We start from the raw sequence: 27860 nt of genomic DNA, 5'->3' as shown, positions 1-27860 counted from the left end.
ATGCCCACATGTAGCAAGCTGTAGCACATTTTTCACTTCTTAACTCTTTAGCCAGAATGTGGTCCTTCAGAGAAATTTTCTGTAATTAGATTTCACCCACTAATCAAAGTTGCTAAATTATCTCCAAGCATAAGGGCATCTCAATCACACCAGCTTCCCAAAGTTCTGTGGAAAGGACAAATATTGTGTCTTCAAGATGCAACAAATGTGGCTGGTTTCTGTCCAACCCATCCCTTACCTTGTAAAAAATTCTTCTGATAGAGAATCCATGCTCCACAATGTTGTTTTGCAAAAGTCTTATTCCAATGCTTGCACTTTTACTACTGATGTTTAAAGCTGTAAGAAGAGTAGTATTTTTAGTGGGAAGGTAGAAGGATTACTTTCTTTTTCCTCACTATAAAAATATACATGATCATTGAAGATAATTTTGAAATAGCTATAAAAGAAAAGGAAAATTACAGTTTCACCATCTAAAGATAAGTCACTGCCTACACTTTAATTTGTCTAAGCATATTTTACAAATTTATAATCATATTGAATAAACAATGTTCTAAACTACAGTTTTCACCACTGAACACTGTATCAAAAGCATTTTGTATGTGATGTTATACTCCTACTATGTATTCTCACTGGCTACACAACAATTGGTTGACTGGGGTTTCCTAGACCATTACCTTATAGATGGACATTTAGATTGTTTCCTATTTTTCCATTATAATTAGTTTTGTGATAAACTCCACTATCCATAAGGCTTTTCTATATTTATGATTATTCATTTACAAGAAATTCTCTGACGTAGAATTTCTCAGTCAAAAGACACCAATATTTTAAGTCTCCGTGCATATTGCTAAATGGCTTCCCAAAAGGTTCATACTAATTTATTTTCCACAGAGTATATGAGTTCCTGTTTAACACAATCTTCAATAACACTGTTTTGTTTTCTTTTAGTCTAAAGGTAACATTTAACCACTTTCCCCCAATAGATAGGATTCTGTATCTTCATAAAATAGGAAAGGTGGATGTATACTCTCTGGTTCAAATATCAATGAATGTTGTGGATGTTTCCTCAAAGAAAAAAAAAAAAACCTGCAGCAACACAAATGAAAACAAAAAGAATAGAGCGTCCATTAGTATATGTCTTTATTTATATAGCTCTCCACTTAACTATCCCAAGAACAACTCTTCTAAAATTAGTCACATTTACACCCTGATGTTTATAGCTACAATATACAATAGCCAAATTATGGAAGCAGCCCAAGTGTCCATCCATAGATGAATGGATAAAGAAGATGTGGCATATATAAAATGGAATATTATTCAGCCATAAAAGATGAAATCTTGCCATTTGCAATGACATGGATGGAGCTAGAGATATAATGCTAAGAGAAATAGAGAAAAGCAAATACCGTATGATTTCACTCATATGTGGAATTTAAGAAATAAATGAGTGAAGGAAAAAAGAGAGAGACAAACCAAAAAACAGACTCTCAAGTTACAGAGAACAAATTGATGGTTACCAGAAGGAGGGTGGGGTTGGAGGATGGGTTAAATAAATGATGGAGATTAAGAAATACACTTGTGGTGATGAGCACCGGGCAACGTACGGAATATTTATCACTGTATTGTACACCTGAAACTGATCTAACACTGTATGTTAACTACTGGAATTAACATAAAAACAACAAAAAAGAAACACTTATATCTTAATGAAAGATATTACTTGAAAGAAGGTATATAGACAGTGTAGTTTTAACGAGTTAAGCATATGGCTTCTCCCATAGGCTTCTACACATAACTTTGTATATCCTTGTATCTTAATGAAAGATTTTTTTTTTGAAAGAAGGTTAAACAGTGTAGTTTCAATAAGCTGAACACAGGACTATTTCCATATGCTTCTACACATAAGTTTACAAACATCTTAACCAAAGAAGATGTTACTTAAAAGAAGGTATAAACACAGTGTAATTTCAATGAGCTAAAGATACAACTCTTCTCATTTGCTTCTACACATGAAGTTTACAAATATTTAGATCTCAAAAAAATAAAGTAAAATTAGTCACATTTGTTCTGTATTTTTTCAGAGTTCAAGCCTACAGACTCCACTGTTCTCTGCTAGACTGATTTCCCCTTCTAATCCCTTTGTATGAACATCCAGGAAGTATTAGAGCAAACGTGTAAAACTACTGTTCAGAGCTTTGGGACAAAGAAAGAAATGATGAGGAAAAAGAAAAGAAAGTGACAGCAATAGCACAAACACAACAGACCTAAAGTTCTTTGCTTCCAAGCCCAAGACTAGATAAAATTTCTCATTTCTTGCCTCTGAACCACTTATTTATCCTAGTAACTGGGTAGCCAGTTTCTCTAATAGCATATGTAATATACAGCCATAAATTAGATCAGTAGAGCTTTTGGAGGCCCATTATTAAAATGCAATTCAGCATAGGTAATTTCCAAATCAAGAAAACATGTTCCACAAGATCACTTCCAAGTCATCTATTAAGAATTCAGATTGCATTTACTCAAAGGCACACTATTTTTTTTACCTGATATTGACTCTCCCTAAATGCCAGAAAAAGCCAACTGAACATATAGAAGTATCAGCAGGACCTGAACCCTCATGAACCGAGGTCTGAGTATCCTGTCATTGGAGAGTTTAACAGGGAAGGGGGCAAGTACCTGGCTAAATGAAGTCCAAAACTAGTATTCCTAATTATGATACTGCCTGTACTTATATTCTATATTTGACTCACACCAGCTCTAAATTACACAGATAAGTCTTGAGAGACAAGGGTAATTCAACAATTCAATGGATACTTCTTAAAACATTATTTACACATACACACACACACAAACACACACAGACTCCTATCTAAATTTCTTCATTTACTAACAAGTGTTGGCGAGGATGTGGAGAAAAAGGAAGCCTCATACACTGTTGATGGGAACAGAAATTGGTACAACCACTGTGGAAAAAAAGTACAGAGGTTCCTCAAAAAATTCAAAACAGAAATACCGTATAATCCAATAATTCTATTAAGCACCCAAAGAAAATAAAAACAGTAATTTGAAAAGATATAAGCACCCCTATTACAGCATTATTTACAATAGCCAAGATATGGAAACAACCCAAGTGTCTGTCAATAGATGAATATATAAAGAAGATGTGGTATATAGGGCACCCGGGTGGCTCAGTCAGTTAAGCATCTGCCTTCTGCTCAGGTCATGATCCCAGAGTCCCGGATCGAGTCCTGCCTCAGGCTCCCTGCTCAGTGGGGAGTCTGCTTCCCCTTCTGCCCCTCCCCCTGGTGTGCTCTCTCTCTCTCTCTCAAATAAATAAAATCTTAAAAAGATGTAGTATATATACGTACACATAATACAATGAAATATTACTCAGTAATAAAAAAAAAGATGAGATCCTGCCATTTGTAACCACATATGTGGATCTAGAGGGTATTATGCTAAAGGAAGTCAGACTGAGAAAAAGATACCTAAAAACAAAACAAATGAATAAACAAACATAAAGCAGAATCTGACCTATAAATACAGAGAACTGATGGTTGCCAGAGGGAAAGGGGTTGGGGCATGGGCAAAATGGATGAAGAGTAGAAGATACAGGCTTCCAGTTACAGAATGAGTAAGTCACAGGAATAAAAGGCACAACATAGGAATATAGTCAACCATACTATAATAATGTATAGTGACAGATGGTAGCTACACTTGTGATGAGCAGAGCATAACCTATAGAGATGATGAATCACTATGCTGTACACCTGAAACTAATGTAACGTTGTAAGTCAACTACAATTTTAAAAAGTTAAAAAAATAAATTTCCTCATTTAAAAGAGAACTTTTTAACACCTCTTAGTTTCTTGCCCATCCCGAACAAATTATGTCTTGCTGTCAGTATAACTTGCAGACTCCAGGTCTCCGAGGTAATTATTTTATAGTTTTACTCTTATTTTTAAAAACTCAATAAGCAGAATCATATACTTTTTAAATTTGCCTTCTCTGTTCAATACCAGTGAAAGATACAACCTAACCTTAATAATGAAGTAGAGTGACATTATTCTTTCCCACTAAATCAGATCTAATTCATCTCTTCAATAAAGCTGTATGGAAAAGGACATGGCTTTGAGAATTCTAGGATTGTGATCAAACTGTTTTTGTTTTCTATAACCTCCCAGCTTCTTTTAACAAAAAGTCAGGCATTATGTCACAGACAGAACATACAAACACATGCCTTTTCTAGACAAAGCAATCCTCTCATTTCCAGAATTTAAAACCCAGACACAGAAACCACGCCCCCCCACCCCCAAGCTCTCCTTCAGCCAGTTGTTTGCACAGATCACAGCGAGACTGAAAAGGGAGGAAAATTCTCTGGCAACAAAGTAGAAAAGATGGAAGGACTCTGCTAAGCTATTCAGTGGTCAGCTTGAAAAAGAAAAGGGCATAATATTAATCAATAAATCAGAAGGATCGTGGGGCACCTGGGTGGCTCGTCAGTTAAGCGACTGCCTTGGACTCCAGTCGTGGTCCCAGGGTCCTGGGATGGAGCCCTGCATTGGGCTCCCTGCTCCGTGGGGAGCCTGCTTCTCCCTCTCCCTCTGCCTGCTGCTCCCCCTGCTTGTGTTCTCTGTCAAATAAATGAATAAAATCTTAAAAAAAAAAAGAAAAAAAGAAGATATTTGGATCCTGATATAAAAGTTAAGAAAAGCGAATGGCTTTTTTCAGTCTGCTTAGAAATACAACCTGAGCTGAATCTCTGTGGTGAAAGGCTTGCCAGGAGAGTATCATCAACCCCATCATCCCCCAGGAGCGAAGCCGACCATGTGTGGCACACCCCACTGCAAGCAGCAGCGGCAGTGGCAGCGCCTTACAGCCTCTGTGGGGAAGGACAGCGTCAGTGCCTAGCAACGGAAAGGAAGTACCAGCCTGAAACGTTAACATTGTGCTTCTAAAATAATCCAGAGGTTCCTACCATTCTAGAAGAGGCTGAAGGAAATCTTTTAACATCAGGGTTAACATGGGAGAAAGGATGCATCTGGTTTCCCCTAGTGTATTCATTTCAATCGACTTTCCCTGTCAGCAGGAAACTAAAAACTTACTCTGCCTTCCTGGAACTAAGGACTGCTCTCCCACAGGAACCTATTCAGGTGCTGGCTGGTTGATCAGAGGGCAAGTTAAAGTTCAGTGTCAATTTACAGCACATCTTTGTCCACCAAGCAAAATGGCTACTTTACTGATTGAAAAATAAGGTATTGCCATCTGTATCTTCACAACAGTAAGATGCCTTTCTTACTGCTTCTTACTGCTCCCTCTGCTCCTAGCTTCCACTTTCCCTCTTATCTACTAAAATTATAGCATTTTTTTTTTATCGCAAAGGATTTTCCCATTTTTAAAGTTGTGCTTATTCACATCAGAGGGGACACAGCTTTTGTTTATAATTGTTTAATCATTCATTCAAATGTTTACCTTGTAGCACTCTTGTCACCTCCCCAAACAGTATACGAATACATTGTTTTTTAAATCCACTCAAGCGCTCATCTTAAGTCACCTGACCAAGTTAGAGGCTCTAATTGGTCAACAAGTTCATATTTCAATGTGTGGATAGATGTCCCAGGAATTTGCTACCTTTGTCAGTTCTGGGCCTTACAGATCACACAATGCCGGGTGGAAAAAGGGAGTATCAAGTGTGCAAAAATACAAATAAAACTCTTTTCTCAATCCTATTAGCTTGAAAACAAAATAATATACTTTGTATTTTTCAGGACAGAAATTCAGTTATGGGAACTTCTCTTATGCCCATTAAATCAGGGTTTCTCAATCTTGGTACTATTTACATTTTAGGCTGGATGATTTTTTGTTATGGGAAGATGTACTATGCATTTTTAGGATGTTTAGGAGCACCTCTGTTTTCTACCTAATAGATGCCAGTAGCAATGCTATCCCACCTCTCAGCTCCATAGCGAAAAGCAAAAATGTCTCCAAACACTGCAAAATGTCCCCTGGGGGATAAAACGCCCCAGTTGAGAACCACCTGATTAAAAGTGAAAAGGTTAATTAAACTCATAACAGATTGTTCTGAGGAAGAACAGTAAGACTATCCTGGATTTATGTAGCATGTACAAATACAAGCAAATCATTTGTCTACAAGAAAGAAATGACATAAAATATCTTATTTAGATTTCATCAATGTCAAAAGTTGAGAGATTGCATAGCATTGGTAGTTAAGAGCACAGAAACACTGAAATCAGTCTGCAAGGGTATACAGAACTGCTTTGACACACATTAGCTATGCAACCTTGTTTGAAACTAATTAACATCTGTGCTTCAGTTTCCCCATCGGAAAAACAGGGATAAAGATGGTCCCAGCTTCACAGATTATCAAGATTAAATGTTTAAAACATGAAATAGAACGGTACGTAGCACATAGTAAGCATTATATAAGTCTTGCTATCATTACCACCATCATTATCATCATCAAATTTTGTTTAAATTTGTAGCAAAATCAGTTCACTTGTCTTCTAATTCTCTACCTCAATGGAGAATTGCTATTATGGAAAGGAATGATAATAATTAGCTTAAGAACTGGGACAAAAAACCACATTTTTCAAATATATCCCACATGGCACAAATGGCAGCTAGTATGCATGTTTGGCACCTTGCGTTTTTCACATCAGCACATGTATATCTCTCATATTTCTTAAAGTGTATGATATACCATTGTATAAATATATCATTTTACCAGACTACTGATAAACACTTCCTCTTTAGTTTCCCCCTTTTTTCTTTTGCTATTACTAACAATGCTGCAATAAACAACCTTGAACATGCAACTTGGTAAAATTTTGATAGCTATTTTCAAAAGCTAGATTTACCATATCAGCACTGAATTATGTATACTTACTAGAAGTTCGTGGGTCTATTAACAAAGTAGACTCTGATAATATTTAACAATTCTGCTAGATTTTATCAAAAGAATTCCAAAAATTCCTTGAAGTTGAGATGTGAGATGTTTTGATCTGTATGAGTAGTAACTACTTCAAGGCTTAAAAAAATATGAAAAGGGTAGTTTGTAGGAATAAGCTAAGACATTTGGGATGGGAGTTCCTTAAAAATCAAAATTTTATCTATTATTGATCTGATTATATGTCTGCTAGGTAAGCAGCAACAGCCATTCCTGGTGACTTTTAAAGTAGTAAAGTAGGTGCTCTGTGGCTCTAACACTCCAAAAGTCTTTATTTCCCAAGTCTGAGCTCCAGGTAGACAAGAATGGCTAGGACCATGAGATTAGACTCAGACAGGTTATACCATTATTATGTTACTATCTGTGTTAAGGGTGAACAAAGTATACTGATTATTTGGTTTTCTAATTTTCCATTAATTTCTTCCATTTTTGTATTTGTTCAACTTCTTGGCAAGGCCCCAAAATGAACATACCTAGACACGGGTAGCCAAAACATTATTTTACCCCAAAGAAAAAAGTTTGCTTAGGCAAACTTCAGGACTGATGGATGATGGCTGGAAAATCTTTGTAAAAGCTATCAGAAACTGAAGATCCTTCCTGCCCCAAAAGATCAGAGCGTTCACTGTCTATCTCAGCTCTTGCCAATTTGCAAAAATCATTATTAACACTGTCTGGCAGCTTATATCAGAAAGCAAGAACCCTGCAATATATACCCAATATCCCTCCTTATAAACCTGCCAAAATCAGAAACACCCTTGTCAAAATTAGCTTGTCAGAAGTAGGTTTTTAATTCTCTTCAGATCTATCCAGTCAGTTACTTCTGGACTTACAAAACAAACCTATAGTATATTAATTTGTTTTCAATATCTGGAATGTACCTACAATGAATACACACAGGTTAGGATTTACCTGGAAAAAAAAAATCCAGATATTAAAATACCCATCAGTTTCAGTTTATTTACAGGTAGCACTGCCAAAATCACGCTGTTCAGAAACGTAGTTAGAAATCCTTGGAAGGAGCACATTTACCACTAAGCAAATCTTCCAAAATGAAATATTTTCAGTAATGTTGCCATTACTGTTATTAGCCAATAATGAAAAAAAAAAAAAGGAAACAAGACAGAATGTTGAGACATGACACAGGTAGAGATGATAATCAAGCAGGGAGTGGAGGACACAATATGCACTTGACTCACACCACCAATGACAAAGCCTATGATACTCAAATCCAAACTGATCTACCAATGTAAGAACACTGAAGGCCCCTCATTATCTCAGGAAGAAGTATGTTTGTAAGAAAGATTTAGTTGAGAAGGTAGGTCAAGCTTTTGGTTATGAAGAGTTTTCGGTCATAAAATTAATTGGGTGTATTAACTTTGATTTCATCAAAAATAAGATTAATTTTCATCAGCTCCTATGTGTCTGGGGGCTGAATACCTATATATAGTGACTACACATCTGATCTTCACACAACTCTGAAATGTAAACATTACCGTAATCCATTTTAAAGAGAAACTGAGGGTTAGAGAGTTCATATTGCTAACAAATTAATAAAAGCAGAAACTAAGGCCCAAGTTTCACCAACTGCAAATTCCATGTTCTTTCCACTATGTCCCATTAAGTGCAATATTTAACTTTATATAAGTGTGGTGTTCAATTATGAGCTGAACTAAATAATGTGCATAGAGACAAACACTCAGAAACAAAACTATTTACATGGTCTTACTGGTTAGTAAATGATACTGCAAAGATAATTAATCAAAACATCTTAATATTGCATAATACACTATATCGTCAGTTTTTGCTAAGGGAATCCATTTGTTCAACAAAACAATTCAGAAAAATGCCAGGTACTACACGTGGCACTGAAATGAACAATAATTAATATGTGTCTAAATGCTCTGTAAAGCTTAATGATTTTGGAAGTCTCCAAATTTTTTTTAGCACATGTTATCTAAAGCAATAAATCTGAGAATACACTGAAAATACATGAATAGCAGTTCATTTATGGATTATATGCAGGTATTACTATAATAAAAAAATTAGATTAAAAAAGTAAAAAATTTCAATATTTGTTCCCACACCCTGACAGTTTCACATACCCCAAGGTATGCATATTCCACTTTGGACACCACTTTCTTAGAAAATGCATTCACATTTTAATTCAAGAAACAGGTATCTACCCATTCCATGAACTTAATAATATTTTCTGAAAGACCAGAAATTTAAAAATGACATATGCAAAGGACTTTGCTCTGTTCAAAGGTCTTCAATAAATACTAGTTATAATTAAAAATGATTACTGTACCTTAATTTAAAATAAAATTATATCATTTATCTTTATTTACAAAATTGGATTCAGACACAATGGACTATACTTATACATATATTTTTTTAAAAACGCAAACTTCTGATACTAGGATATGAAATTAGATTTGAAAACGGGGTAAAAAAAAAAACACTTATCCAAATTATCCAAACCATGTACTTAAGACGAAAGTTTAATTCTGTAAAATGTATAAAAAAAATCAGGGATTGTTTGAAAAGTGAGTTAATTTTATGGTTTGGCAAATCATTTAGAGATTTAGGTGAATTTTAATACTTGATTGGGAAAAGAAACAGGAAGAATTGAAAAGAGAATAATTTTAGCTTACTTAATAGGTTCTTTGCCTTTGTGCTGAAGGTAACATTTCTGAAAAATAAGAGTGGGAAATTCTATAGACTTTGTTTTCTGGCTCTGTGTAAAGGGAAAAATTGATTTAATATTCATATTTGAATCATCTTAACCACAGTAAAGACAAGGTATCTAAATGACCACCTGCCTAGACCTCTGCGAATTTTCTACCACTAGATTTCTTTGCCTTGAATCTTGACAATCTGGGCCAATGGAACTTTTGTTCTACCTGTTTATTCCTACAGTCTCCTACTTTACATTTAGCCTCATGTCCCCACTGAATGGAAGCCCCCCAAAGTCAGGGATTTTTTTTTTTTTTTACTCCTTCTGTTATATCCCCAGTGCCTACAACAGCACCTGGCACACTTTAAGCACTCACTACTGATTTAGAGAATGAGAATCCTTCTGCACACCGCAAGTCCTCTGAAGGACTCTGCCAGCCTAGAGTCCTCCTTTAGAGGTCAAAAGCAGCCCACATACTACCATAAGACTGATCCCTGCAGATAACCATGGAATAAAGACAGGGCCTGTCCTCTGGCAACTACTTCTCCGTGTTGTTTGTTTGTTCCTCTAAATATTTAAGTACCCTACGGTTCAGTCTTTTCTATCCATATTCACCCTTTACCATTTAGGCTCAAGGCTTTACATTTTTATCTTCAGTCTTAACCTCTCCATTAACTACAAATAATACTATTCGACAGCCCACTCAGCATCTCCTGGATGTCTAGTAGACACTGCAACATAACTGAAACTGAGCTCTAGATATTGCCCTCTACCCACAAAATGGCTGAAGCAAAAGGTCAGCCAAATCAGGTCTAGATCAGATTAACTGCAGTCAACCCAGAAATAAATGCTTATGGTTTTAACCACTGAGTCTGAGGCGATTTGCTACACAGAAAATACTGAAGAGTATGCCATACTATCCAAAATTCCAACACTCCATCCTGACTCTGATACCTCCTATCCCTCTTCCTTTTCTTTTCCTCCACAGCACTTACTGTTACATTCATATATTTTACTTACAGGTCTTATTTGTTGTCTATATGTTGCATTAAAATAAAAGGTCTAGTTGGGTAGAAATTTTTTGTCTATTTGATCCACTGCCATAACCCCAGAACTCAGAAATGTACTTACCACTCAAGCACTCATTAAATGTATGGTGGGTAAATGAACAATTAGACCTGTGTTCACACTTCTGGTATAATTTTCATACTATAATATTTAGTATTCTAGAAACTCTGCACTTCTGTCAAAAATTTGTATCTTCATTCAGGTTGATTTATCTAACAGGACATCAGCCCTGGTCATGAGACATTACAAATTTCCATTTTACTCTTCAGTACTGAAGATATATTAAGTTTTTCCAAAAGAAATAAAGGAGATAGGCAGCCCTAATACTGAGTTGTAAGATCCTAAGCAAGTTTTTTTAAACTCCCTTTAATGTGTTTCTGGAACTACAAATTAAGAAAAATATCTATGCAAATATAAAGGACAGCAATAAAAATTTATGGAGAAAAGGGATTTCAGGCCAAACCTTGAAGATATTGATATTTTGCCCTAAAAAATATGTGTTCCTAAAGCTAATCTATTTTTCTGAACAGCACTTATTCTGGTTTGTCTAACAGAACCTAGCTCTTTGAATATGAAGGAATATTAGTATTTTAAAAAAACTATCTGGTTGGCTAAACTAATTTACCTTTTTTTTTTTTTAAGTGAAATACAGATGCTCACCTTAGCTAGTCTTCTTAAAATATGTGGGCATAAATAAATGTTCTTTATGAAAATATATATAGTATGTAAATATGCTAACCTGTAACTTTTAAAAACTATAAGAATAAAGGAAAAATTTGCATATGGATGGAATAAACATAAAAGTAAAATTAATGATTCTAAAAAAAGAAAAATGAAAATAAAACAAAGTTGGTTCTTAAAAAGTTGAATAAAATAGACAAACCCCTATGAATGGAATAAACATGAAAGTAAAATTAGTGAGTCTGAAAAAAAGAAAAACAAGAATAAAATCAGAGTTGGTTCTTGAAAAGCTGAATACATCAGACAAACCCCTAGAAAGCCCAAATAAGAAAAAATACAGATAACATTACAATGAAAAAGTTAATTTAAAACTACAATGAAAAGATTAAGAGAAATACTAGAATACTGATGAATTTTATATCAAAAAATCTGTAAATCTGAAGAAATAGTTGCATTAAAAAATTTCTATTTCCAAACTTAAGAAAAGGTAGAAAAAAGGTATCAGATCTATAACCATTTTACAAATTCAAATATTTTCTAAAGATATACCATTAAATAAGGTATCAAGCTTGATTTTATAGGCCAGTTGCATTCAATCTACACGGATCAGATGATTCCAATGTGAATCTCATTCTATAGTATAGAAAGTAGAAAAACTTCTGACTCATTTTTCAAAAGTAACATATAACCCAAATTCCAAGAGAACTAAAAAAAATTAATGAAAAAATTTCAAATATAAAATCCTAAATAAAATATTTGCAGCACAGCAAATACAAGGTTTATTACTATTACCTGTACAACCTTGGGCAAATTATTTCACCTCTCCTTAGTTTTTTCACCTGTAAAATGGAGATCATAATAGTACCTAATGCATGAACTTGTTACGAAGATTAATCAGTAAGAATAAAATTCTTAGAATAGTGCTTGACATATAACAAATGCTAAGTGTTAGCTACTATTATCCCAAGAACAAAAAAGCAAAACAATACATTGCATTATCATGTTAAAGTGGAAAATGAGATCTATAAACAAATATTTGATCATTTTTTAAGTAGACATTTTGGAAAATCTTTAAATAAAACAGGTGTAAAGGGCAATCTCCTAAACATCTGAAAGGCTGTTTATTACAAGCCAATAGCACAAATTATACTAAGTGTTAAAAGACTGGTCATTCCCATTCAATTAATAAGACAAAGATCTTCAGTATCACCATAATTATTCCATTTTTTTTGGCATGCATTAATGAAATAAAGCCAACAAATATTGGAAGAGATGAAATTATTTGCAGATGATATGCACCTAGAAAGTCTAAGAGAGTAAGCAAAACTCTATTAAAATTAATAAGATTTTAGTCAGGGTCTGGATAAAAGATGTATCAAAAATCAGCTTTTATCACAGCGGCAATACAAATTAAAATTTTAAAGGAGAAAAAGAGAACCCACTCACATTAACAAAAATTATATAATGCCCTGGAAGAAACTTAATACAAGACTATATGATAAATTATATAAAATTTCACTGAACATAAACCACAACATGAATACTATTAACTACCTCAGCAATATCTGTATCTTCTCAGTCACCCAAACTAGAAACTTGAAATCCCTCTTCATATCTGAAATAAGAATCACTATGTCCTGCCTATTTCACTTCATATATATTTCTCAAATTTGTCACCTCTTTGTTACCTCCACTTCAATTACCCTGGTAATCCTTTGGAGAGAGAGCAGCAAATTAAACATTCTTCTTCCTTCTAACCTTATCCATCTCAAAATCCTAGCCCACCCAGCTGCCAGAGTAATCAACCTAAAGCACACATCTAAATAGATCAGGCCCCATTTTAAAACTAGAAATCACCTCCAAATTCAGGATCAAGAATAAGGTCTTTAGTCATCTGGACCAAGCTTCATCTCATCCTCCTCCTTCCCCCCCTTTCTGGTGCCTAAAATAAGGCTCTGTGTTTCTCAGTATTAGGATATTGGAGTATTTCTGCTTAAATACATGAGGGCTTCTCACAGACACCATCATGGTACATCCTACTAAACTTCCAACATCAATTTTTTAAGGTTTTTTGAGAAAGACATTATTTTATATTAAAGTGAATATTTTCCAGAAGAGAATGCAAATTTTATATAACTGCTTAAGTTAAAATGCAAGATTTTAAAGAAAGACGGCATTTACAACTAGCAGCTTGGACCTTTTCCCTTGGCTCAGAATGAGTATGAAGATGACGCATTTGTTATTATTAGTGAAAAGTCTAACACTAACCGAACTGTTATCACTGCATTTGCCAATGAACCAAGAGGTAACTAACACCTGCTGAGAACTAATTATGCCAGCCAACTGCTCTAAATTTTTTAAGTTGATTAACTCATTTTATAATGGTTTACACCACCTGACATGACCTCATTTTTACTGCTACTCTCACCCTTGCTCTCTACTCCAGTCATAGTGGCATCCTTGCTGTTCCTGACAAACGTCATGGTCCCACTTTAGAACCTCTTCTCCTGGAGAGCATGGCTCTCTCCTTCAACAGCTTGAAGCACTTCCTCAAATATTACTTTCTCTTTCCTGACCTCCCAATTTTTTTCTTCCAATCACCATTACTCTCAAAGAGTAATTCGGCTAATTTTTCTTTCTCCATCTCTCTTCTTTCTCCTGTCACTTCTCCTTACTGTTTATTCCCCCTACCAGAATGTAATTTACGTAACAGGATTTTTTATTCACTAAATCCCTAGTGCCTATGACAAGTACCTAGTACACTGTAGGCTCTCAATGATCTACTGAATTATTTATTGACCTTATCTTATTAAACAGGTACTACTGTTAGCTGGATTTTATCTAATGAAGAAACTGAAGCACTGAGAATCTGCCTCACGGCCACATAGTAAAAGGTGGAACTAGAATTTTAAGTACACAGTCTGGCTTCACTCTTTAAATAACTGCATGGTGCCTCTAACTTACATGAATTCCCTATATACTACCTATTTAGTACATTTCCCTAATTAGACAGTTGCTTCCCCGCAGGGGATACTTCATCTTTGTTCTCATGACTTCTAACCCGTTTTACAATCAATAATTGTTTACAGAATGAATGCATAGATACATTACCCAGTTATTTTTACATGTATGTCTCAATTGGCTAGATTGTAAGCTTTCAGATTTAATTAAAAAATATAAAAAGAAATCCTGCCTTTAAAAATGTAGTGATGTAAAAATATTTTCTTTGAATTGACAAAACATGATTAATGACGAATGGTTTAATTAAGAGAACATGTACCCTACTCTTACAATTTACTCCAAACTGGTTTTTAAAGCTTAATTCAACATTAACATACGTTAAAAAAAAAAAGCTCCAGAACCAGCTTCTCAGTTCATTATATACACATGCACAATAATTATCTCTTATCAAAAACTGCAAACGACAGTGCCATGTTCAGAGACACCGAGATTTAGAAAACATTCGATCATGCCAGATAAAAATAGATACCTTCACTTACAAAAACTGACGCTAATAAGAACACCCTCCGCAGCAATACCTGGCCCAGAAGTCACCAGGAGCTAGCTTTCTGTAGTACGTTTGGCGACTACCTTAAGGGCATGACTACCTTGCCACAGAATCCCAATGGTCATAGGCTTACTCTGAAAAACAAACATTCCTGGGTAGAAAGGGTGGACATAGGAGAGATTTTAAAAAGAGGCCCCTCCCAGGCCGCCTCAAAATCTAGAGCCCAAGATTCTCCTCAGAGCTCCTCACCGTGTCTAGACTAGGGGAAAGCGACCATTTCTCAAGTAGCGGTTCACGCACAAAAGAAAAGCCGGCCACCCAACTTGAAGGCCGAAGGAGCAAACAGAAACTCAGAGCTCTGACGAACAAGGACCCTCTTCCGCCTAACCGCCCCTTCGCAAGTTGAGCCGCAATCACATTTCTCGCGAGATTTATCGTCTCCACGCGATCTCGAAGCTAAAACCTCGCGGCTTTTCAGCAAAGCGAGGACACGATGGGTAGTGGGAAGGGGGTTCTGGAAGCACAGCTCTCAGCCCCCTTAGTGAACCTACAGACCTCCTCGACCCTCCTCCGCACTTCTCCCCTTTTTCATTGCGAGCAGCTCCCCAGAGTGCCTAGGGACTTCCGGAGCTCTACCGGAACCGGAAGCATCGGGAGTGAGGGGGTGGAGCTGAAAAATCAAAAAAAGCGCGGCGAAAGCTGGAGGCCGGAGCTGGCAGGTGGTGGCCCCCAGAAGGGGTTGAGGAGGGTGCCAATGGACTCTACCGCCTGCTTGAAGTCCTTGCTCCTGACCATCAGTCAGTATAAAGCCGTTAAGTCGGAGGCGAATGCCACCCAGCTTTTGCGGCACTTGGAGGTGAGGGGCTCCAGGGTGAGGGCCTAGACGGGCTTCCTTGTAGAAATCCTTAGTTCACGGTGCGGCCAGGGTGTAGCTGCCCCAGCCTAGAAAAGGAAGGACTGCTCCTCGCTCCCTCAGGTGTCTTTTTGTATTAGTAAGGAAGGCGAGTGTCAGCCTTGAATTCCCACCCATCTTCTTACTCTTCCCCAAGTCCCTCCGCGTTCAGCTGACTGCAGCTAGAGGGAAGAGTGACTACTCAAAGTCCTAGGAAGACGGGAAGGTGTGACATAAGGTTGGGGAATTTAAACTGTGTTTGGGATTAGTAGAGGAGAAAGTTCGGAGCTCTGTTTTCCTTCGTATCTTTGGTTTTTCCATCGCAACAGAGCTCTTACAGAATAGAATACACAGAAATTCTCGGGGGTGGAGGTGGTGGGGAGTGACGATTGTTTTATTCCTTGTCCCTTAGGCAGTTTACAATCTGAACCAGTTGCTTACGGCTTTTCTTATATATTTTGTTATATTAATTCTATGATATAAAAGCTAAATTACCAAAGATTAGCAAAATACATACTACGGAGAAAAGACGATTGTGAATGGTAGGGGAACATCAGTCTTTGGTGATACTGGAGTGCATTAAATATGCCTTTGTTTCTCCAGCTTCACCGATGCTTCTCCTTATGACTTCAGTGTCCACCCTTCCTGAGTACATTTTCTTTTTTCATTCATTATTTCAACAAATCCCTGCAAACCTAATAATTGATGTGTTAGCTGTTAAATGCTAAGGTTTTGCTTCTCAGAATAGAACAATGTGCTGGTGGGCTCCAGAAGCCGCTGAATGAGCAGTTTTATTTAAGAAGTAGGAATACAGCATTTTGAATACGAATCTGAAACATTACTTCTCTTTGAAAAAAAAAATGATATGCCTTGAATCTGAGAGCCATGTTATAGTGAATTGAAGGAGACTCAAAGAAATTTAAGGCTTAGAGACTGACTCCTGGATACTACATTCCCGAACTTTTAAGGGTTATACTGAAAACTTCTGCCATTTAGAGAGATAAAGTACATATAGTACATAATGTGCATTAATCTTAAGTGAAGAGTTTGAGTTTTTAACATACGTGTACAATAAGTAGCTACCGCTTGTTCCACGATACAGAACATTTCCAGTTCCCTATAAGGTTTTTTTCAATCGTCCCTTCTCATAACGTTCAGATAAATGGACTCATAAGATATGTACTTTTGTGTCTGGCTTCTTCCATTCTATAAATCTGTGAAATTTATTCATGTTGCACATGTGCTAGTACTTCATTCTTTTTTATTGCTGTGTAGAATTCCACTATATAAATGTACCGCAGCTTATGTACATTCTGTTAATGGGCAATTGGGTTTCTAGGTCTGGGTGGAATTTTGAATAAATCTGTTATAAACATTTTCATACCTTTTTTGGATATATGCTCTCATTTATATACCTAGGAGTGGGATTGTTAGGTCTTATGGTAGGTTGATGTTCAGTTTCAGCTGAACTGCCGAGCAGTTTTCCACAGGTTACACCATTTTTACCCTCCTATCAGCAACACATGAAATTTGCTGTCACTTATCCTCATAGATCCTTGGTGTTTTCAGATTTTTAAATTTTAACCATTTTGCTGGGTGATGTTAATGGTGAATATCTTTGTGCAAAATAGGTGTTACATCTGAAGATACAAAGAAATGGTTACCATGTGAAAGGAGATGATTCATTTTGCTATTCTGCTGCACTTCTGCAGTACTTTTTCTTTATAGCCCATGCAGGACCTGAGCTTTGAATTTGTTTATGATTGGCAGAGCTGAGCTGGTCTCATTCTTAATGGTTTTTTATAGCGCTAATGTTACATAATGGTTATGAGCACGGATTCAGGAACAATGAATTTCAATTATGCTGCTGTCTTGATGTATGCCTCAGTTTACTCATCTGCAAAACAGCACCTAGCTTACAGTTATTATGAAGATGAAAAGAATTAACATATATAGAACAATGCTTAGGCCAAAGTAAGTACTAAAATATTAGTTATTACTGAAATAAATTCTATTTGCATGAAAACATTGAAGTAAAGAAGAAAATTTGTAAAGCGATTTTACATTTTACCTTGTAATAAATATTACATGGTAGAGTTCTTACGTTGTTGAAATACAGGTCCCATCCTAAGGGAAATTGTATTTAAAGCAGAAAATGTCTTAATCTCAAAGGTGTAGCTTCATAAGTAGGCAAAAGGGCAATCGGAATATTCCTTACCCTCCAAATACTACTATCAGTATGCAGTTTCACCATTGGACCTGTTTTTTCTGTCTTTTTAGACTTTAATGTTAAAACATGCTCCTTGGGAACAGATATCCTGAAGCTTTTTTTTTTTTTTTTAAGATTTATTTATTTTAGAGAAAGAGGGAGAGTGAACACGAGCAGGAGCGGCTCAAGCAGACTCCATGCTAAGCACAGAGCCCAAAACGGGGATGAATCCCACGACCCTGAGATCATGACCTGAGCTGAAACCAAGAGTCAGACGCTTAACTGACTGTGCCACCCAGGTACCCCAGATATCAGCAAAGTTTTAAAAGAAATACATCTGGGCGAGGAAATAAAAGAGAGATACAGAAAGAAAAGATTATAGGGATGCTAAAACAGCCTGTTCAGACCTTACCTTTTTTAAAATAAGAGTGTTTGCAACAGATTTTATCCAATTCCCCTAAAGTAACTAATTGTTTTTCCGTCCTTGTAGAAAAGATACTTTATAGAAAAGTTAGGCTTTTAATAACATTCAAAAGCCTTTTGAAAATACCTGGCTGTCGAGATGCCCAGATGGCTCTGTTAGTTAAGCATCCGACTCTTGATTTCTGCTCAGGTCATGATCTCGGGGTCCTGGGATCAAGCCCCCCCATCGGGCTCCCCACTCAGCGGGAAGTCTGCTTGTCTCCCTCTTCCTTTGCCCCTCTCCCTTCTCGCTGTCTCTTTCTCTCTAAAATAAATAATAAAAAATCTTTAAAAGAAAAAGAAAATACCGGGTGCCTGGGTGGCTCAGTCATTAAGCATCTGCCTTAGCCTCAAGTCATGATCCCAGGGTCCTGGGATCGAGTCCCACATTGGACTCCCTGCTCTGCAGGAAGCCTGCTTCTCCCTCCCCCACTCCCCCTGCTTCTGTTCCCTCTCTGGCTGTGTCTCTCTCTGTCAAATAAATAAATAAAATCTTAAAAAAAAAAAAAATACCTGGCTGTCTAACTACTGTTTTGGCCTTCAATCTCAGCTTTACCTTTTCACGTGGAAAAGGGAAGCATGGTTTATAGAGTTTTAAGAAAGGAGTAAAATAACCTTTTATTAAGGTTGTAGAGTACTATAATTTATTCAGCTACTCTCCTTTAACTACTCAGTTACTCCTATAACTACCAAAATAATTTTGGTTATTTTGGAATAACCAAAAATAAAATTTGTCTATTCATGACCTGGCTACTTAAAAGCTTTTTTTTTTTTTTTAACTTCCATGTTTGTGATCTCTAACTTCTGGGCTCAGCTACTGTCTTTGGAGGGAGCAAAAGGAGTAACCACATAGTTAATCCTATAGCTAAGCCTTTGGATTTAGCTACTTTTCACTTTGTATTGCCTCCCCCAAAATAGGTGGAGTGCATGTACTGGAACTTATTTACTCAATAAATATATTGCAGTAGAATGCTGATTTATACCCTATACCTTCATAGCGTGTTCAATGTAGTAAAGAGGATAAATACTGCTAGGTGGTCAAAGTTTGCCAGCTCATAAAATAAAAGTATAATGGGCTATAGGATAGTTTAATAGGCAAACTAACCTAGCTGGTGAAAGAGGGTTAGTGAAAGCTTCATGAGGAAACAAATTAAAACTTGGATCTGAATGGTTACATTAGCTAGTGAGAAAAGGGATAGGTAATCTTCCAGGCAGAAGGAATAGCATTTGACTTTTCTAAATTGGAAAAAAGCATGGCAGTGGCACTTTGGAAGAACTGCGTTCTTATTTGAAATGGAGAAGGGATGGAAATTGCCAATTCTTAACTAACACATTTTAATTACTATTTTGTAGGTAATTTCTGGGCAGAAACTCACACGATTGTTTACACCAAATCAGATATTACCAAGTGAATGCTTGAGTTGCCTTGTGGAGCTACTTGAAGACCCAAGCATAAGTGCACCACTGGTCTTAAGTATCATCAGCTTGCTGTCTCAATTAGGTAATGTATTTCCTTTCTCTTTTTCATTTTTTAGAAGATGTTGCATTTAATATTTTTGTAAGGGCAGATTGAGTTATAGTATCTTTTGAAGAATGATTCACATTCAAAAGATTTCATCATTGCAGGACCTTTCAGAACTTTTTGCATTGTGGATCCCTTATAAAAAGAATATTATACGCATCCTTTCTTAAAATTATTGGAACAAAGAATCTGAAGCATAGCAAAGGTTCAGGGGTCTACAGAAAAGAAAGCATCTTGGGAAATGCTGGCCTACTTTTGAATTTAGAAAAATACATGCACATAATGCCTGTATTAAATACATCACTCAGAAAAGTCATAGCTAGTGATAAAAAAAAAAAATCATCCTTTTTTGATAGACTATACTGAACTCTTTTTCTATCTTTAGTTTTTAAATTTTCATTTCATGGGTACTTTTTTTCTTGATGTGTGCTTGAGAGTGGAGGGGAGATAATTCTGTGTGTGATGATAAAATTAATGCATGCTTATTATAAAAAAAACCCCAGTGATCCAGGAATATTAACATAGACTATCATGCAGTGGAACTTTCTGTGATGATGGAAATGTTCTATATGTATTTTCCATTATAGTAGTCATTAGCCACGTAGGACTATTGAGCATTTGTAGTGTGAATAGTAGACTGAAGAAATAAATCTTTAATTTAATTGATGTAAATTTAAAGAGTCATTGTGGCTTAGTGTCTACCAAGTTAGCACAGATACAGAGTAAAATAGAATGTCTTTACTCATCACCACCAACTCTTATCATTTCCACTTTGGTAGATAATATTTCTTAATGGTTTGATAGGTGTCTTTCTAGATCTTTTTCTATGCTATAACAAATTATTTTAGATCAAATAAATTAACAAATACTTTTTTTAAGATTTTATTTGTTAGAGAGAGAGCGCCTGGTGGGAGGGGGGTGCAGAGGGAGAGGGAGAAGCAGGCTCCCCTCTGAGCAGGGAGCGCAACTCCCAGGCTTGATCCCAGGACCCCCAGACTATGACATAAGCCCAAGACAGACAAGCAACTGAGTCTCCCAGGTGCCCCGTTAACAAATAAGTTTGGTTGTTTTTTTAAAGAATGGTATTGCAGAACATCAGATTTTTTTTTTTCACTTAACATATGTTAGCTATCTTTCCATATTGGTGTCTTTTTAATATCTGCCTTGTACCATATTGTAGACTACTATAATTTATTCAGCTACTCTCCTAATGGTGGGTACTCATGTATGCTCTTTTTCAAGTTTTTATTATCAGAATCAATACATTTTTATGTATTTTTGCTCAAATATTAGTGTATTTCTGTTGAATTAATTCTCAGATTTTCAGGTCATTTTTCAATTTGATAGTCATTATTAAATTACTTTCCAAAAAGGCTATGCTAATTCTAACATCCGCCAACCTTTTGTATGAGAATGGCAGTCATTTTCAACATTTATATTAGAAATTTTTAAAATGAACGTCTTTTTATTTTATTTTTTTAAGTTTTATTTTTTAGTTAATAGACTTTAGAGCAGTTTTAAATTACAGAAAAATTGAGATGATTATCTTTTAACTGCAAAACTTTTATAAATATGTAAAGCAAGTTTTCTCCTTTAATTTAGTCCACATAGAAAAATCATTTGCTTATTGACAAAAAAGGAAAAGCTCATACTCCCTTTCCTTTTCTAGCTCATACTATTTCTGTGATTAGACTTCTGAATTGGAAGGTAATTATAAATATAATAACCATATCATACTTGATATTTTTATACATAGTAAATTTAATATGAAATAAACTTAAAATAATTTATCTTTTATCCATGAAGACCATATATAAAAGTGATATTTGGTGCCATTTTATCTTAACTTGCAGCTGTAGACAGTGAAACCAGAGACTGCCTTCAGAATACATATAACCTGAATAGCGTGCTAGCAGGAGTGGTTTGTCGGAGCAGCACTTGCCATAGTGATTCTGTGTTTTTGCAGGTATACACACCTCCACGGTACTCTTCACTTAATACTTGTTTTTCCTTCTTTATTTGCAGATCAAAATTGACGGTATATATTGTAAATTGCTAATTTATACTATATATGCCGACATAATCCTGCATGAATAGGACAGTTCTCACCGTTAATAAATTTAAGAGCTGGTCAATCACACATGTACTACTGTTTAAAAGTTTCTAGAGAAGGGAAGTTTATCCACATCTAGCATTATTTTTGAAGAAAAGCAAATCTACGTTATAACTGCTTTGACAGACTTATAAACACAGATGTCAACATTTTGAGATGTAAGCTATTCGTATTAAAATTGCAAATTAAGTTGCCATCTAGTCCCAATCTGTTGAGGAAACATTCCACAAAAAATGAAAGCTATAGATTTAGTCTGTTTAGCATGACTCAAAGCTCTCATACAGATATTTTGTTGAACCTAAAATGCCATCAGTTGCAAGAAGGAAAACATCACCAATTAAACTGACATGCGGTTTTAAAGATGGCAAAATATGAAAAAATATATCTTAGAATTCATGGAATATGTATGTTTTAGCTTGCATGTATGTTTAAGATGTTTAAGTGAACCAGGTTGATGACAAGATGCTCTGTTTGAGATAGATTGTATAGAAATGTGTGGAATTAGGAGATGAACCCTAAAATTCTTAGAGTCTCATTACTTTATGTTTAAAGAACAGAACCATTTTAAGAAATAGAAAAGTTCTTGCTCTAAACTCTGCTTCCTAAAATGGTGACATGCTCAGAATATGCTTAGAAGTCCATGATTGTAAGCATGCAATAGGTTTTTATATGTTTATATTCATTAGTATTTTCTTATTCTTAGTGCATTCAGCTTCTGCAGAGATTAACATACAACATCAAAATTTTCCATTCTGGTGCCAATATAGATGAGTTAATTACCTTCCTGATAGATCATATGTGAGTATGCAACCAAACATGTAACCAAATAATCTGTTGATTTTTTTTTTTTAAATAAAACTATGTAATAGTTTAGTTTTTCTTAGATAATATTTTCCAACTTTTTAAATTCAGTGAGACTCCAATTCTTGTTTACTCCTTTTAGATGATTTTAGGGATCAAATGGTATAAAGCGGCTTTAATTTTCATAACAAAAATTTATGAAATGAATTGATTTGAACAGAAGAACTATTGAAACTGAAAATTTTATGCTTATGTTTAATCTTGGTAGGAGAATATACTGATGAGATAGCACATGGTCATTCTGACAATTATTTCTATATTTCTGTGCTATAATTGAATATATCATGTAGTTTCAAAATATGAAATGAATGGTCAATATTATTCAAAGCTTGACTGTCTTCACATGTTAATCATTTTTACATATAAAAAGGAGTTTAAATGTAAATTACCATAAAATGGAATAATTTAAAATGAATTTGATGCTTTTATCTTTTATTATCTTCCTTAAAACAACAGTCAGTCTTCTGAAGATGAGTTAACAATGCCTTGTCTAGGATTATTGGCAAATCTTTGTCGGCACAATCTTTCTGTTCAAACATACATAAAGACTTTGGTAAGTTTTGCATAAAATCTTTCTTATTTGTGGTGAGCTCTATGCTTAAAGAGAATTATATCCATGTTTTTCTTTAAAAAAAAATTAACAAGAATTCTCATGTCTCATCCAGCTAGCTGACTCATCAGAGTTAAGGAACAGATTGACACATAATTAACTAGAAGTATTCCAACCTTTGCACATGTTGTATTTAAGATGATAAGTATTAATAAAAATGTTGAGTACTAAAAGTTTTCCTTCTCAATAGCATCCCATTATTTCTTATATTGAATAATACAAGAAATGCTAAATTATTTTGTGCTAATAGAAAGGACAGATATCACTGGCAATCCCATTTACCTCAGATTTTACATTTCCACAAAATCAATGGCAGCTCCACCAGAAAGATCCATGAATAAATGACTGCAACAACTACCAGCACTTGTAATGAGTGAGGGCACACAAATGAGGTTAACTGAACCACCGTTAGAAATATGTCAAATCAAGAAAGTTCATTGATTCTTTAAGGTACTTTGTGAACAATTCCCCTGCTATGCAGTATCCAATATTACCTGTTTAATTTCAAATTAAACAATATCTCATTTGTTCTGTACTGGAGGTACTTTGGAGGTGGAAGTTCTCTTGAGCCATGGAAGTGTTTGAATAATTTCTTAAGTTGATAAGGATGTTTAATAGAAGTTTACCTACTCTGTGCAAGATACACTTTCTAAACCAAAATATAAACCTAATAATTTTTTATTCTAATTTATTTAAAATTTTTTTCTTTCTCAGAATAATGTGAAATCTTTTTATCGAACTCTTATAAGCTTCCTGGCCCACAGTAGTTTAACTGTGGTTGTGTTTGCCCTTTCAATTTTATCCAGTTTGACATTAAATGAAGAGGTTGGGGAAAAGGTAAGTATGATTTTTTTTATTTTTGAAAATAGTTCTGAAGTTTATATTCTCTGATATTTTAAGAGTCATTGAGACTTTGTTTAGAATGGTGTCAACTTAAATTTTTTTGTATAATATACTTTTCCTAATTTGTTTTTAAGCTGTTCCATGCTCGAAACATTCATCAAACTTTTCAGCTAATGTTTAATATTCTCATAAACGGTGATGGCACATTGACTAGGAAGTATTCAGTTGATCTACTGATGGATCTCCTTAAGAATCCTAAAATTGCTGATTATCTTACCAGGTATGGCTCTCTGACAAATTTTAAGACTTATTTTGTTTTGTTTTTCTTTTCAATGGACCAAGATATGTTTGTAATTAATAAAACTGCCTTTTCAGAGTTAGTAAACTTGAATTCTACTAATGGACAAGGGACTCAATTGAAATGTTTTGATGTGCTTTACTCCCATTCTTTTTGCTTTTCTGGCCTGAAATGTACAAGTATAAGAACATGGGGGGTGAGGGGGTGTGTTTCAATCTTTGTCTTAAATAAGCTTGTATCACTGTCTAAAATGTACACATCTTGATTAATCTTTTCCAGCGCCATATTTAAATCTTGAACATTACAATTTTTGGGAAAATATTGTTATTATAGGGACATTTATGTCAGTATATTTGTCTTTTCTTTTTTGCATAAAAATGAATAACATTTTCTTCATTATGTGCCTCTGTTGTGTCATAAGGTAAAATGAGAACATATGTTTATATGCCCATTCTATCTCAGTGGCATTTCATGTGATCATTTATCTTTTGAGATCAGTTAGCAACTGTTTTCCAAAGAGCTTGTGGCTGTTTAATACTTTTATTTTTTAGAGAGGGATGGGGAGAGCAAGAGAGTGGGGGAAGGGCAGAGGGAAAGGAGAGAGAGAATACTAAGCAGGCTCCACACCCAGCACAGAGCCCAAGACAGGGCTGGATCTCACAATCCTGAGATCACGATCTGAGCCAAAATCAAGAGTTGGACACTTAACTGGCTGAGCCACCCAGACATCCCTGGCCTTTTTATATCTTAAGTTTTCCCCCATGCCTCAGCCACTTTGTAAGGTCGTAGGTTAGGAAATTGGAGAAATTGCTTCAAAGAGTTCAATTAATCATTCACAAATGAGAAGACAATTATGGAGCCCCTGCTGTGGTCAAGTACTGGGGGATGTGGGAGTGTTAGCGGAGATAGGAATTTGAAGACATAGCCCCTAATCTTTGAAAAACATGGAACCAGAAATTGTACAAAACATAGTCCCAAATTTTAAGGAATGTAGAATCTAGACATTAAAAAAACAAAAGCTAACCACAAGGGCAAGGTTGACCACTACCCATATGGCTAACTGATGTTTTACAGAACCAAGAACCATTCACATTAGTAATGAAGGATAGTTGGAAAAAGGGCAGGCAGGGACAAGGGGCCCCTACCTAAGAGGAAAGTATTTTACACCATCCTAGAAGGAGCCCTCCACCCTTTCCCACGTGATAGGTAGATGACAAAAACCTGACTGGGTGACAGGCTCATGGAGAATTAATCAGATTAAAACAGCCCTCCAACAAGCCCATAAAAACCCCTAGACTTAGAAACTCCAGTGGCAACTCTCTCAGGTCCCCTCCCTCTGCTGGAGCTTTGTACTATCACTCAATACACTTTGCTTAGCTGTCCATCACCCTTTGTCTGGTCTGGCTCTTCATTCTTTGAAGCAGCCAGGACCAAGAACTGCGGGCACTAAAGGAAAAGAAATCCTACAACATTAGCATTTCATTTTTTTTCTTTTCTTAAGCATAGGTGGATAAGAAACCGTTCTTCCAGAGTGCGCTTCCTTTACTTGTCTTCCCTGTATCTGTTCTAAGAGTCCTCCCAATATACTCTTGTGTAATACCCATTCTCGCCACCAAATGGTGCTTGTTTAACAACTTCTAAGTAAACAACAAAGGATATACCTCTGCAGGAGGACCAAAATATAACCTGATTTAACATTTGTAAGTGGTTGCTTAATCACTTCTCCTGTAAATCTCTCAGTTCCATTTTCTGTTTTCTTTTTATCTAGCCTAAAACTCCAGAATCACCTCTGGAAAGGAAATTATGTTTAATTGTGTTGTCTTCTTGTTTACTTGCTATACCATTTAGCAAAATGTTCCTGAATCTATTCCAAAGTCTAATTTAATGTCTGGGTTCCTAATCAAAACCTGAGAAAAATCACACTTTATGAATCTGTATTCTACATATTCACTACCTCTAACTTTATCTGGGCAGCACTTCTCATATTTATTCCCAGCTTTCTTTCACATTTCCTACAGTGGCCCTTTCAAATATTTACTACTTTACTCTTGCCACTTTTCAGTCAGAAGGTGACCTTATCTTTGTTTCACAGAAAAAAAAAAAGCTGAATCCCATCTGATTGGAGTTCTTTCAAATTTTTGCTCTTAAACCAAATTACTTGTGTTTATAACAATTCTTAGTGTCATCTTGTTTTGCTCAAAGACACATCCCTTTATTCTGTGCATTAAATCTCATTTTGTCCTATTTTTTCAACAGTATCTTTTGTCTCTTCAATGTCTCTCATTCCATTGACTCCCTTCATTTATATTTGACTTTCAACGTTTCCCTCAACCATATGTCCCTTCTAAAATCTGTGATCTCCCATTGCATTTAAGGTAAACAAAATCTCAGTATAGCCCTCTAAAATATGGCCTTTGGGAACCTCTCAGTCCTGTTTCTTTACATTTTCTTATGTACTTTTGTCTAATCACTTCAGACAGTAAATAGAATCTCCAACTTGCTAGAAATGTCTTTTGTGTATCCATGTGCTCTTCCCTCTGAATACTGTCGGCTTTATATGTCTAATTCCTGTTTATTTTTTAAGACTCAAAGGTGGGAAACCTCATCTGATCAGGCCTGCCACACTGAGTCTGGATTCGATATTCATCCTCCTAGCATTCTATGTATTTTTCCATGATAGTGTTATTTTACATTATATAATATTCTATGTATCTGCCTTCATTCTTAGACTGTTAGGTCTTTCACAGAGCATCATTGTCCCAAACACAGGATGCACTAGTTACATAGACAATAATGTGGTTGGTACCTCTAGTAGCTCTTAAGAGTTCTGTAACACAGAGCCCTGTGCCTTACCTCTGTATCTGCAGAACCTGATATAATGCCTAGCTGTTATAAGTGCTTTATAAATAAATAGCTGCCTAATTTATTAGAATATTTCATGTTCTTTGAATTTTTACAAACTGAACATAGCTTTAAAAAAAAAAAGCAATCGAAGTACTGAAAGTTTCAATGACATTTATTGCCACAGGAATCATTGTTTTTGTTTTTTCACTGTTCAATAAATAAAGCCAATTTATGTATATCATAGTGGTAGAATGTTTCAAGTTGTAAGTAGAAATTTTGCAGACTCTTCTATAATAGAAGCTCAA

The 27860-nt window shown here is 35.5% G+C and overlaps 2 protein-coding genes across 2 annotated transcripts in view; one reads left to right on the top strand and one right to left on the bottom strand.

The window, feature by feature from the left end:
* DZIP3 (DAZ interacting zinc finger protein 3) overlaps positions 1-15463 on the bottom strand; it is a 96333-nt gene extending 80870 nt beyond the window's left edge. Inside the window, exons 1-2 of the mRNA XM_025873892.2 lie at positions 15151-15463; positions 239-336 (exon numbers count right to left, since the gene is read on the bottom strand). Coding sequence (XP_025729677.1) covers positions 239-270 — 32 coding nt within the window. The 5' untranslated portion in view covers positions 271-336; positions 15151-15463. The remainder of the gene's footprint in view (positions 1-238; positions 337-15150) is intronic.
* Positions 15384-27860, top strand: part of CIP2A (cellular inhibitor of PP2A) — a 35556-nt gene continuing 23079 nt past the window's right edge. Inside the window, exons 1-7 of the mRNA XM_025873924.2 lie at positions 15384-15757; positions 19818-19965; positions 21840-21952; positions 22803-22897; positions 23417-23513; positions 24285-24407; positions 24548-24693. Of these exons, the coding sequence (XP_025729709.2) occupies positions 15395-15757; positions 19818-19965; positions 21840-21952; positions 22803-22897; positions 23417-23513; positions 24285-24407; positions 24548-24693 (1085 nt within the window). The 5' untranslated portion in view covers positions 15384-15394. The remainder of the gene's footprint in view (positions 15758-19817; positions 19966-21839; positions 21953-22802; positions 22898-23416; positions 23514-24284; positions 24408-24547; positions 24694-27860) is intronic.

This window comes from Callorhinus ursinus, unplaced genomic scaffold (assembly GCF_003265705.2).
Source record: "Callorhinus ursinus isolate GAN/ISIS: 27379988/994484 unplaced genomic scaffold, GSC_fseal_2.0 scaffold1, whole genome shotgun sequence".
Classification (NCBI taxonomy): Eukaryota; Metazoa; Chordata; class Mammalia; order Carnivora; family Otariidae; genus Callorhinus; species Callorhinus ursinus.
This window is presented reverse-complemented; position numbering and strand designations above follow the sequence as displayed.